The 14,283-nt window shown below is 38.8% G+C and overlaps 1 protein-coding gene across 1 annotated transcript; it reads right to left on the reverse strand.

The window, feature by feature from the left end:
* Positions 1–11,438: 11,438 nt before the first annotated feature.
* LOC103094325 (non-histone chromosomal protein HMG-14-like) lies at positions 11,439–12,648 on the reverse strand. The gene has a single exon (XM_056799700.1). It carries the CDS (start codon positions 12,482–12,484, stop codon positions 12,176–12,178), a length of 309 nt encoding a protein of 102 aa, XP_056655678.1. The 5' UTR covers positions 12,485–12,648; the 3' UTR covers positions 11,439–12,175.
* Between the last annotated feature and the right edge of the window lie 1,635 nt (positions 12,649–14,283).

Raw genomic sequence — 14,283 nt, forward strand, 5'->3', positions numbered from 1 at the left:
GGGGTTTTCCCTAATCTATACAAGGAGTTAGGAGGGTATTGGGTAATCAGTCACTATCAAGGACAGTCAGAGAGTTTGGAGGACAAATATTTTTCTTCTTTCTTCTTTTCCAAACAGCCAGATAATCTCAGCTTGATTAATTCAAGTCCAGCATCCTCAACCACACAAAACCTTCTTCTCCCCTCCCCTCTCCAAAGCCAAGAGAGAGAGACCTTCAGTTCAGCTGTGGGGGTTAGCTTCCAACTGCCTTTTCCCAGAAACATTCCATTTGGAATATTCTTTTTTAATTGACAGCTGAGATCCTTTACTTTGTGTTGCATGCTTGGCTTGGCTTGTAAATCCTCTCCTTTACAATTAGTTCACAAGTTCACCAGCAATGCATTAGTGTTCTAATTTTGTCACATCCCCTCCAACATTTATCACTTTCTTTTACTGTCATATTGGCTAATCTGGTAGGTGTGAGGTGGTGCCTCAGAGTTGTTTTAATTTGCATTTCTCTAATTAAAAGTGATTTAAAACCTTTTTAATATGATTTTGGATGGCTTTGATTTCTTCATCTGAAAACTATCTATTCATATCCTTTGACCATTTGTCAAATGGAGAATAACTTGTAATCTTATAAATTTGCCTTTATTCTCCCCTTTTTTGAGAAATGGGACCTATAGCAGAGAAATTTGTTATACATTTTCCCTCAGTTTGTCTTTTCCCTTTGAATCTTGGTTACATTGGCTTTGTTTGTCCAAAACCTTTTAAATTTATTATAGTCAAAATTATTCATTTTACATCTTCTAATGTTCTCTACATCTTGTTTGGTCATAAATTTTTCCCTCCTCTATAGATCTAACAGGTATATCTACCCTAAATTTCAAGAGCTCCTCAAATGTCTGGGTATTCCTGAGGCAATCCCTGGAGGACATGATCCCTATATTTATTTCTGAGGGTACATTTGGGACCCAAGAACCACAGAGAGTCCATTCACCCCATAGAATAGGGAGCACTGATCCATATGGACTTATGATGGTGATACTATCCTGAGCGTCACATAGAAATGCAAGAATTCAAACACTGGAGCAAAACTGCTCATATAAGCTTTCACTGGTTGAGCACATCTGTCACCACACAAATGTGTTCGAAACAACCATTTATTGTTAGGAATTGTGGTTCCTTTGCAAATGAGTGTGTTGTACAGCCTTCAAGTCAGTGTTCAGACTAGAGTAGAAATGGGTTTGGGCTCTTTCTCACTGTAAGCTTAGCCATATGCAAACACCATATGGTAGTCAACACTGTCTGAACTTCTCCATAGCAATTTAAAAACAGTGGCAGCTTAATCCTAAGGGAAAGAATCAAAGGGTTACAAATAAGTAACAGCTCTCTGATGGTTAATATTTTTTATCAATGTCTTGGACAATAGATAGTATGCAAATTTGCAAATGATACAAAGCTAACAGGGACACCTAGCAGTGGGATATTAAAATCATGATTCAAAAAGATCTTGACAAGGTAGAATAACAGACCAAATAGATCTGAGTAATTGGAAAAACATTAACTGCTCATGGGTAGGACGAGCTAACATAATAAAAATGACTATCCTACCCAAACTTATTTATCTATTTAGTGCTATACCCATCGAACTTCCAAAAAACTTTTTTATTGTTAGAAAAAACCATAACAAAGTTCATTTGAAAGATCAAGGATATCCAGGGAAATAATGAAAACAAACAAACAAAGGAAAGTGGCTTTGCAGTACCAGATTTCAAACTATATTATAAAGGAGTGGTACTGGCTAAGAGACAGAAAGGAGGATCAGTGGGGTAAGACAGTCTGTGACAAGCCCAAAGATCCCAGCTTTTGGGACAAAAATACACTATTTGATAAAAACTGCTGAGAAAATTGGAAGACAGTGTGGGAGAGATTAGGTTTGGATCAACACCTCACACACTACACCAAGATAAATTCAAAATGGGTGAATGACTTGAATGTAAAAAAGGAAATAATAAGTAAATTATGTGAACACAGAATAGTATACATGTCAGACCTTTGGGAAGGGAAAGATTTTAAAACCAAGCAAGACTTAGAAAGAGTCACAAAATGTAAAATAAATAATTTTGACTACATCAAATTAAAAAGTTTTTGTACAAACAAAACCAATGTAACCAAAATCAGAAGGAATAACAAACTGGGAAACAATCTTCATAACAAAAACCTCTGACAAATGTTTAATTACTCAAATTTACAAAGAACTAAATCAATTGTACAAAAAAATCAATCCAATCCCCAATTGGTAAATGGGCAAGGGACATGAACAGGCAGTTTTCAGTTAAAGAAATCAAAACTATTAATAAGCACATGAAAAAATGTTCTAAATCTCTTATAATCAGAGAGATGCAAATCAAAACAACTCTGAGGTATAACCTCACAACTAGCAGATTGGCTAACATGACAGCAAAGGAAAGTAATGAATGCTGGAGGGGATGTGGCAAAGTTGGGACATTAATGCATTGCTGGTGGAGTTGTGAATTGATCCAACCATTCTGGAGGGCAATTTGGAACTATGCCCAAAGGACGTTAAAAGACTGTCTGCCCTTTGATCCAGCCATAGCACTGCTAGGTTTGTACCCCAAAGAGATAATAAGGAAAAAGACTTGTACAAGAATATTCATAGCTGTGCTCTTTGTGGTGGCAAAAAAAATTGGAAAACGAGGGGATGCCCTTCAATTGGGGAATGGCTGAACAAATTGTGGTATGTGTTGGTGATGGAATACTATTGTGCTCAAAGGAATAATAAAGTGGAGGAATTCCATGGGAACTGGAACAACCTCCAGGAAGTGATGCAGAGCGAAAGGAGCAGAACCAGGAAAACATTGTACACAGAGACTGATACACTGTGGTACAATCGAACATAATGGACATCTCCATTGGTGTCAATGCAGTGTCCCTGAACAATCTACAGGGATCTATGAGAAAAAAACATTAACCACATGCATAGGAAAACCTGATGGGAGTAAAGACACCAAAGAAAAACAACTGCTTAATGAAATGGGTCGAAGGGGATATGACTGGGGATGGAGACTCTAAATGAACATCCTAGTGCAAACATCAACAACATGGAAATGGGTTCGGATCAAGGACACATGTAATACCCAGTGGAATTGCGCGTCGGCTATGGGAGGTGTTAAGATTAAAATTAGTTTCTCTGCTAAAAGTATTATATTTTTAGAGGTTTATTTAAAGATTAAGAAATAAAGAAAATACAAAATAAGAAAGCACGTGCCTAGGAGGGCCAAAAGGCCCATTCAATTTCACTTACACTACATCTTGAGAGACTCATGTGCTTGGAAGCGGAAGCAGGGAGAGAGTAGGTGGTACAGTCAGTTTAAATAGCCATTGTGTTCTGGAACTCAGGTGAGATTCAGGGAGATTAGAGGGCAATCTGGGAACTAGCAAGGACTTCTGGGGATTGAAGTCTGGGGTTCAAATCCATTTTTACAGAGGGGTGGTGGGAGGGGAGGGAGAAATAGAAAATTATTTTTGTATCCACAGAATAATGTTTGAAATTGACCAAATAAAAAATAATGTTACAAAATTAAAAAAAAAAACAGACCAAATATAATAAAGTGAAAAGTATAGGAGGGGCAGCTAGGTGGCTCAGTGGATTGAGAGCCAAACCTAGATACAAAAGGTCCTGGGTGTGACAAGGGAATCACTTTAAAAGACTAATATATATTAATTTAAGGTCGCCAAGGAATTCAGCTATGTAATTCCTAAATGAAAACTCAAGTCAGCAGTAAATCTTTTATGGAGTTTAATTACAATAGGAGGAAGAAAGGAATTAGAGATAGAGAGAGAGAAAACGGAGAGAAGGGAATAGGGCTTAAATACCCCCTCTGTTTAGGCTGGGCCAAAAGGCCCAAGCCCTTAGATAGCTGGGGCAAAGAAAAGAGATCAGTCCCTATTACTCACGTGACCAAAATGGAGAAACAGTCTCAGAGGCCCCCACCTTCAGCTTCCTTCAGAGCATGCTTCTCAGAGTACACTGCCACCACTCCGATCAACTCCTCAACCCCTCTCGGGTCTTCAGACCCCCCTGATCTTTAAGGAAACCATCCAAGTTGCCTCCCCTCCGTTCTCACATCTACCAATCACTCTCCATCAATTTCCCTGTGCCAATGGAGGCTCTAGCTTAACCCAGGACCGCCCAGAGGCTTTGCACATGTCTGTTGAAGGTCATATTTTCAAATGATTAAATCTTTGCTCCTTTGCTACAGCCCTTTCTAAATCCTGTTAACCTGAGTAGGGTAGAGATTGGAATAATTAAATTTTGATCTAGGCTGCAGCCCTTCCTCAATCCTGTTAGGACTGAATAGGGTGGAGATTGATTCCAAGTATCTCCATTGTATCAATTCTAAAATCAATCATGACTCAAAGAAATTCCTGTTCTATGCTTAAGCATAGGTCAAAGTCCTTTCCATTGTTCAGCAAAAGGTTTCTGTCCTAAAGTAATCTTAAGAAGGGAAGAGAAGGAACCTCCCATGCCAATGGGGTTCCCATTCCAATAGACTATCAGTAAGAAATTTTCCAAGTATGAAATATCCCAATGGTGAAATTTCCAACATTTATAAGTCTAAGGAATTTTGAGGTTTACATGGGTTCAAACTTGACCTCAGGTACTTCCTAGCTGTATGACCCTGGGCAAGCCACTTGACCCCCATTGTCTAGCCCTTACCTCTCTTCTGCCTTGGAACCAATGTGCAGTCTTAATTCTAAGTTGGAAGGTAAGGATCTTTTTTTTTTCAAAGAAGAAAAGAAAATGTATAGGGTTGATATGAATTCCTTTACATCAGTTCAAAAAAATCATCGTCAGTTGTACAGGATAGCTAAATCTAATTAGAGAATGATTCTTCTGAAAAAAAAATTGAGATTTTCATGAACCACAACCTCCATACAAGTAAATATCATGATATAGAAATCAAGGAAAGCTTTATTACAAGAAGCCTGTCTTATGGAATTGAGGAGTCAAAAATCTAGCTGTGTTCTGCCTTGGCCAGGCCACCATAAGAATGTTTTGCTTGATTATGGGTGCTATATTTGAAGAAGGACAAGGATCAAAATGGAGATCTTCCAGAGGAGGGCAAATAAGATGGGAAGGGCATTTGGTTCATGCTATATAATGATCTCTTGAGGGGCCTGAGAGTAGAGAAAGAAGACTCCTTGGGAGCATAACTCTCCTCAAGTGTTTTGAGGGATTGTCACCTGACAGAAGGACTAGATTTGTTCTCTTTGGCCCCAGAGGGAGAAGCAGGGATTGGAGTCAAATCCAAGGGTTCTGTGTAAAGAAATGGTTTCTAAAGATTTGAGCTATTTAGCCATGGACGAATTACTTTAGGAGGAAGAGGATTGCCCTCACTGAAGATTGGTAAACAAAGGCTCAATGGTTATTTGTCAGGCATTCAGGTTGCAGGGGAAGTCTTTTTTAGACATGAACTACATGACCTCTGAGGGTTCTTCCAACTCTGAAATTCTATGACTTTGTGCAATGAGTATAAAGAAGTCCTTCTGGCATATAGCTGTGATGGAATACTATTGTATTATAAGTAATGACAAGCAAGATGCTTTCAGTAAAACCTGGGAAGACTTAAACTGATGCAAATGGAAGTGAGCAGAACCAGGAGAACACTATACAAGGCAAGGGCAATATTGTAAGATGATCAACTGTGAAAGACTTAGCTATTCTTAGCAATACAAAGATTCAAGAAAATTCTAGAGGACAGGATGAAAAATGCTATCCACCTCCAGAAAAAGAACTGACGGAGTCTGAAGGCAGATTGAAGCAAACTATTTTTTGCTTCATTTTTAAAAATGTGTTTTCTTTCACAACATAACTAAAATGGAAATGTTTTCCATGACTGCTCAAGTATATCAAATTATTTGACTTCGCAATGAGGGAAGGAGGGAAGGAAGGAAAGAATTTGGAACTCAAAACTTTTTAAAATGAATATTAAAAATTACTTTCACATGAATTGGAAAAAATATAAGAAAAGAACTCCTTGTGTTTTAAGAGTTTAACTCATAATCAGTTCCAGCTTTAAATCAATCAGTGGCACCAGTATTGATTTAGTAGGGAATTTGTAGATCAGATATGGAGGTTGCACTGGTACAAGTTGGAGGGGACATAGGTTGCCTGGTTGCAGCTTGTAATTAAAGGTTGGGTACAGGAGGGTCAAATTCATGCCCAAGGTAACAAGCTGGAACAGGCATTTTCTGTTTAAAACTGACCCATTTGCTTTAAAAGGTTATTTCATGTCCATTCTGCAATTTTACCCATTAAATAAAAAGTGCTTTTCACTTGAAATTCAAGCACAAGTCTCCTTATTCTATAAGGAAATAAAATATGTCCCCAGGGGAATAATTTAAGCCCATAAACACTTGATATAAGCACATGGACCTAGGTTTTTCTGATGTATTTTTCCCCCTTTCAATTCTGTCTTTCCCAGCTTCACTGCTGTTTTCTTACCCCAGTTTGGTTTTATCCCTCCAAGTGGGAAAGACAAGTCCTGAGCCGTCTGTGCAAAACTGACTTCAGTTCTCATGGCAACTGATTGTCCATTAGCACCAAAATAAATAAAAGGCAATATGTAAAGAGCAAAAATGTTTCTGTGACAACTGGAATCTGGAGTGTACATTTTGGTGGGGGGGAAGCGTAGGAGGGCTTAATTTCACTATTCTTTCAGGAAAGCTTGGGCAGGGATAAGTGGTACACTATAGAAATCAGGAACATGCTGAGTGAGATCAGAGATCATCTGATGAAATAGCTGGCTGGGAAAGGGGAGGGAGGAAAACTCATTGGCTGCAAACTTCAGGGGGAAATCTTGCACTCTCATCAGAAGCCACACAATGAGATCTTTGTGTGAGGAGAAGCAGGATTTATGAGTGGGTCTTAAAGATGAACTGGAAAAAATTTCCAGTTATAAAGGAAGTTGTGAATTAAAGAGGTCCATTAAAAAAAAAAAAGGCTACTTCTTTTCATTCCTGTCCTCCCAAACTAGAAAACACACTCAATACCTGCTGGAAACTTGAGGGGAAAATGCTGTTTCCCTCCTCTTGGCCATCAGCTGAAAATGCCTTTGTTATAAATTTACCAGCATCATTCCCAATTTGAATACTGGGACTATTGTTAGATGATGGATGGTTGTTCCAGTAATGTGACTTACATAGACTTGCAACTCCTGGGCAGAGAACTGGACATTTTAGGCATACTGTAATGCTGTCTTTGGGGATCATGCCATAGGGGTTGCTTATGGGGGACACCCAATTATAACAAGGTCATTTCAGTACTGAGTTAAGGTCCAAGGGAGAAATAAAAGCACAGGATTAGGGGCTCAAAGATCCAGGCTGTAGTCCTGGTTCTGCCTCCAATTAGCCTTGATTGAGCTATGAAATGTCTTACTGTTTGATTTAGGTTCAAAAGAGAAACCAGTAAAAGGCTATATTTTGGGCTGGAAACGCATTTCAAGTAAAAGTTTTATAGTCTAGAACCAGGAGAACATTGTACACAGTAACCAAAACATTGTAGGACAATCAAATGTGATAGATTTTGCTACTAATAGCAATGCAATGATTCAGGACAATCCCGAGGGACTTGGGAGAAAAAACACTATCCACATCTGGAGAAAGAATGGTTGGAGAAGAAATGAAGAAGGAAACATAAGATTTATCACATGTTTATATCGGCATATAATTTGGGGTTTGGGTTTTAAAAGATTACTCTATGATAAAAATGCATAATATAGAAATCATTTTTGAGTGATAATATATGCATTACCCAGTGGAAGTGCTTGTCAGCTGCGGGAGAGGGGAGGGAAAAGGCAAGGGAGAGAGCATAATGAATCATGTAACCATGGAAAAAAATTTTGTTTTAAATAAAATAAATTTATATTTAAAAAGTTCTGCAGTCTAATATAATTCAATAATTAAGCAATTCAGTATTCAATTCAAAATAATTCAATAAATATTTATTATGCACTTACTAGCAAAGCACTGCTAGGCTTTAGGGATCACAAAGACAAAAAGGAAAAAACATTTTCTGCCCTCAAAGAGCTTATGTTCTACTGAAGAGATGTAGCATATAAGGAGATATTAATATATACATATTTATATATATATATATATACACACGTGTGTGTGTGTGTATATATACATACACCCACATACTAGTTTGAAGAGGAGGGTGAAAGGCAGAGAACAACCAGGAGGACTAGAAAATGATTTTTGCCAAAGGGGAACCATGAACCAAGGCTTGAAGGAACTAATGTCTTTTGAGAGCTAGGGCTAAGGACGGAGTACATTCCAGGGAGAGTGGATCACCGAACATCTGTGCAAAGGCATAGAGAAGAGCACATACCTTTGCAGAGAATGGTAAGTGAGCCCTTATGCAATGGGAGAGTGGGTGAAGGAGAGTGTCAGACCAAATACTCCCTAGCTGAGCATTTTCACACTTGGTCAAATGATGTACGGTGAGATTTCTTCTATTGCTCTGTGGGCCAAGTGTCTAGCTGATATTTTGATCTTTCCCTTTATGGAACTAGTGTGAACTATTGATCCTTTGCTACACTGAGAATGTGGGGTTTTCCTTAATGGACTTCCCTGACCAGCAGGTCCCACAAGGGAAGGGGCTCACCTTTGTGATGGGACCCGAGGAGAGGTAGGAACCGAGAACCAGGGCGGAGAATGAAAGACACTGACAAGTCAGTGGTTGGATAGGGCAGGCAATCCCTATGATACTCCCTTTGATAGGAGAGTATGAGTACAAAGGAACAGGGGCGGAGGAGGAGATTAGCCTCGGGGAAGGAGAAGGTTAAGAGGCGAGAGAGACATAGTCATTGAGGAGCCCAGTGGAGCTCCATGAAAGGGGAGAGAAAGACAAGAGCAAGTTCATGGGATTGCCTCTGAATTTAATCCTGTCCTGCTTGGGCCGTACTCCCAAGCACTAGTAACCACATCACAAAGTATAGACAATTAAGATTGGGTGACAAGGTAGAGGGAACACCTTTGGGCGTGTAGATTGCAAACCGGTGCTTTCCCGGGGAATTGAGTCCGAGCATGTTAATGAGTTTGTCTTAGCCAAGGGCCGCATGGCCAGTTCAAGGTTACATTCACAAACCTCATTGGTATAACCTTATGCTTGGAGACACAGTAACCATACAGTCATTTATATTTCATAGATGTGAATATGCTTGGGATGCTACAGAGAAATCAGTTGTTCATCAAGTATTTAAAATATATATCTTTGATTTTAATATTTGAATTTAAACAGGGTGGTTGGAGTGGGTGAGAGAGAGCCTGTAATTCCATAAGGAAACCTGCAATTCCATAAAGTATCCATGATGACAGCCTAGGAACAACTTACTTGACATGGAGTGGTTCCTTGAATTTGCATTTCTTTTCCTTTTTTTTAAAATAATTGTAACTTTTAGCATATACTTCCATATTGACTTGCAAAATGGTTGAACTCCATCATGGTCAGAGCCCAGACAGCAGTGAATTATGATATCTGTATTTCCACATCCCTCCAATCAATGAATTGCTTCTTTATGGTGTTTAGTCTATAATCAAGAAGATTAATCTTCTGTACCCCAACACTTACTAACTCTGTGACTCTAAACAAGTCATTTAATCCCGTTTGCCTCACTTTCCTCATCTGTAAAATGATCTAGAGAAGGAAATAACAAACCATGCAAGTATCTTTGCCAAGAAAATCCCAATTAGGATCAGAAAGAATTCAAAACTACTAATCAACTAAAAACTCCAAATGTTATAGAATCAGAAGACTTTTAAAAAAATAAAAGAGGGAAGGGATGTACCCCAAGGGAAGCTTGGGCTTTCAGTATGGAGATGGGGAAAGACAGGAGAACCCCCTTCCACAAAGTGGGGTACAGGGGAGACAGTCAATGTTTAGGGTTGGCTCTGAGAGAGGAGAGGGGGTTTGAAGATTTTCCTTCTTTTGCCTTCCCTCCTTAGCTAAAGCTGCTCTCCCCAATTCACTTTTGTCCCTCTTGTCCCCCCTCCACTACTCAAGACCAAAAGGTCTCCCCTCCATCCATTCATTCATGCTCAGCTTGGGGAACAGATAACTTTTAATGTTAACTCAATCAGATAATACAAAAGAAATAACGAGCAGGGAAGAATGGGAGAAGGAAAGTGGGAAAAGGGGGTCCCTGTCTCTATCTAAACCCTTTTCCTCCCTCCTCATGTTTGGGGAGAACTCAGACCTTGGCAGCCTGAGCCCCCTGAGAGAAAGTCAGGTGGACTCACCCCTGGGCAACAGGAGCTGAGGCAAAGTCTGCTCATGTTTCTCTTCTTTTCAGTTTCCCTTCAATTGGGAAGTGTTGGGGGGAAAAGATTTCCAGTCACCAGCAGGAAAAATAGGTAACCCTCAGGAGAAAGTCTTTTTCCACCTTCTGTCATGATGTCTCAAGACCAAGAGACCCTCACTGCTCTCCCCACCAGAGTCTTCTCTCCTCAGGATCTCCCTCCTGCAGCCCCTCCCCCATCAAGATGATCAATTTCACATACTCTTTAGTCTGGCACTTTTCCTCCAGGGCCAGACTCTCTCACAAGACTTAGATTCAAATCATGCTTACCATCTGTGGCTAGTCATTAGCCTGCCTGAAGTTCAGTTTCCTCATATATATTTAATGAAGGGGTCAGGTTAGATGACCCATGAAGTCTCTTTTAGTTGTGGAATTATGATACTATAATTCCATGATTTCTAGCTCTAGCTCTAATCTCTTTCCTGAGCTCCAGCTGCACACACTGACTGTTTATTGTGTATTTTAAAATGAATGTTTTGTAGGTATCTCAAACCTTTCAAGTCTAAAACAGAACTTGACATCTTTCACATTAAACCCTCCCATCTTCCAAACTTCTCTATTACTTTTCAAGATTTTTGCCATTCTTCCAGTTGCCGAGGTTTGAAACCTTGCTATTCTTTTGATTCCTCACTTTCACTCACGTCACACATCCAATCAGTTGCTAAATCTTGTAATTTATTTCTTCACTTCATTCACAAAGCCTCCACTCTAGTTAAGGGCATCATCATCTCTTGCAATAGCCTCTTTTTTTCCTTTTTTCTTTTTTTATCTTCTGCCTTAGAATCAATACTATGTAAGGGCTAGGCAGTGGGGGTCAAGTGGCTTGTCCAATGTCTACACAGCTAGGAAGTATCTGAGATAAGATCTGAACCCAGGACCTCCTGTCTCTAGGCCTGGCTCTTAAGTCACTGAGCCACCCAGCTACCCTACAATAGCCTTTTTTTTTCTTTTATAATCAAGATTTTATTAGTTTTTGTTTGGTCATCAGTACATATACACTAAAACTAATTTGTACATTTAAAAAATGCTAGAAAAAATCTAAAAAAATTATGTAGTTGTAATCCTTTTCTAAACTGTTTTTTCCAGTGGCTTTCTTACTAAGTTTGAAGGCAACTCTCCCTAAAGAGGTTATCAAATACCAATATCCTAAATATGGATAGGGAATTACATCTTTTACAAAATTCCACTAATTCTGTATTTGATAAAAGTACACTCATTATATACATTTCCCAACTTTTACGGTACATAAACTAAGTTACTGGAAAAAAATAGTACCACAACTACCCAAAGATGACAGTGTCACAGATAGCACACAATTCTGAAAGGAAGATCCAACACCAGGGCAGTTTTATTTAGGAAAAAATTGTACCGAAAGATAAGATGGAAAACAGATGAATTCAAATAAGATCTTTAAAATTCATGGTCAAAATTCCAAATGGCCACCTATGTTTCATTTAATGATGTAAAAACTGCTTATGGAATGTTAAACCTATGCACAAGACAGCGAACACCTTCCTAATCAACATTCTATTAATTTCTGGCCACATTAAAACAAAATACCAAACCAACAACCAGTACGTGATTTTACCTCTTTAAATAGGATTCTAAATAAAGTCACTTTAGATTGTCTTACATTTATCTAAATGTTTTTAAAAATTAATGTGATGAGGTGGGGTTGCCTCCTTAAAAATGTGTTTCTAGAGCTACTAAAAAACTGGCATTTACAAAATAGTTGATAAAAATATTCCTCTGAATTGTACAAGAAGGGAGGTAACAGGGACAACTGTCAAAAGACTTGGTATAAGATGTTATTCAGATTTGGTTTCTTTCTCTCCTGCTGAATCAGAGACTGGGCCCTCTTCGTTTTTAGTTTCTCCATTTTCTGTAGGCAAGTCTTCTTTATTCTCTTCTTGGTTAGTCACTTCTGCTGGCTTTCCTTCTGCTCCTTTCTTTCCTTTTGTGTGAACTTTTTTGTCCTCTGATTTATCCTTCCCGGGGGCCTTTTTGGGCTTGGGTTCGGCCTTTGCAAGGACTGGTTTGGCGGACAATCTTGCCGATCTCCTCTTGGGCTCCTCCCGTCTGTCCCCTTCCGCGGAGCTGACCTTCCTCTTGAGCATCTCGGCTGCGAGCGGGGATCAGCTCGGTCCCTCTCCTCAGACACGGGCGAGCACCAGCGTGAGCGACTTGGGTCTGGGGTCGGAGGGAAAGGGCCCTGGCTGGGAACCTTCTTTTCAAGCAGGGATTCTGGGCCTCGACGCTCCTCCTCCCGCCGCTGGGCTGCCACAATAGCCTTTTAATTGGTCTTCAAGGCTCTCCCTATCCTAATCCATCACCCACATGACTGCCAAAGTGTTATTTCCTAAAGTGAGTAGAGCCAGGAGAACAATTTATACAATAACAACAGTGTGAAGAAAATAATTTTGAAAGACTTAACAAGAAGAACAACTGCTTGATCACATGGATCAATGGGGACATGATTGGGAATGTAGACTCTAAATGATCACCCCAGTGCAAACATCAACAACATGGAAATAGGTTTTGATCAAGGACACATGTAATACCCAGTGGAATTGGTTGACTTGGGGGGTGGGGGGGGGGGGGGGGGGAGAATATTCTAAATTGACTAAATAAAAATTTCAAAAAGAAAAAAGAAAGACTTAGGAACACTGATCAATGCAACAACTAACTGTGATTCGGAAGGACTCAGAAAGAAACTATCCAACTGTCTGAGAGAGCTGATGGCTTTGTGGTGCAGAATGAGACATTTTGGAAATAGTCAAAGAGGGAATTTGTTTTGCTTCAATATGCATATGTTAGAAGGATTTTTTGTTTGTTTGTTTTCTTCAGTTTGTGGAAGGGAGTTGGGAGGAAGAGGGGAGAGATCAGTTGGGTTGCCAAAGAATGGAAGAAAAGAAAGAGAGGCTGACATAGAAGACAAAAGGAAGACCAGAGGGAAGCTCAGACAAACAGAATAGCTTTGAAAGTTACATGCTGAATTTATTGTGTACATATATATACATATATATACTCACTTTCATATAATGTAATATTTTAATGTATTAATAATAATAGATAATATACTTATCTATACTTAAAGGAAAAATGATCTTTTCATGAGAGATTCAGTTTTATGTGCAATTCTCTTTTTCTGATCAGTTTTACATTTGGAAATCCTCATATTTAGTGTTTAAATTCAGAATAAACAAAGATTAAAAATACTTTCATAAATTTTTATTAGGTCCAAAGGCAAGTCAAATGACTTTCATTGAAATGTATCATCATTGCTATGCCTAATCTGTATAAGACTTCAGTTTTCACTTTCCTAAAATATGGGTTCCTTACAATCAATTTTCAATTATTATCTATTTAAAATTTTTAATAACAAATTTCCACATAAGTTTTTCAAAGTTATATGATCCAAATTGTCTCCCTCTCTTATTCCCTCTCCCCCTCCCAGAGCTGGTAAGCGATTCAGTTTGGGTTATACATGTATTATCATGCAAAACATGTTTACATATTATTCATGTCTTATAAAACCCAAACCCCAAAACATATACCCAAATAACAAGTGATAAAGCATCTGTTTTCATCTGCATTTCTACTCCAACAGTTCTTTCTCTGGAGGTGGATAGCATTTTTGTCATAAGTTCTTCAGAATTGTTCTGGATCATTGCATTGCTATTAGTCACAAAGTCTATCACATTTGATTGTTCTACAGTATTGATGTTACTATGTACAATGTTTTCCTAGAGTTTTGCTTCAGTTCATGTAGGTCTTTCCAGCTCTTTTTGAAACCATCCTGTTCATCATTTCTTATAGCACAATAGTATTCCATCACTATCACATACCACAATTTGTTCATCAATTCCCCACTGGAGGAACATCCCTTCAATTTCCAATTCATTGCCATCACAGC

Source organism: Monodelphis domestica, chromosome 5 (assembly GCF_027887165.1).
Source record: "Monodelphis domestica isolate mMonDom1 chromosome 5, mMonDom1.pri, whole genome shotgun sequence".
In the NCBI taxonomy this organism is placed as follows: Eukaryota; Metazoa; Chordata; class Mammalia; order Didelphimorphia; family Didelphidae; genus Monodelphis; species Monodelphis domestica.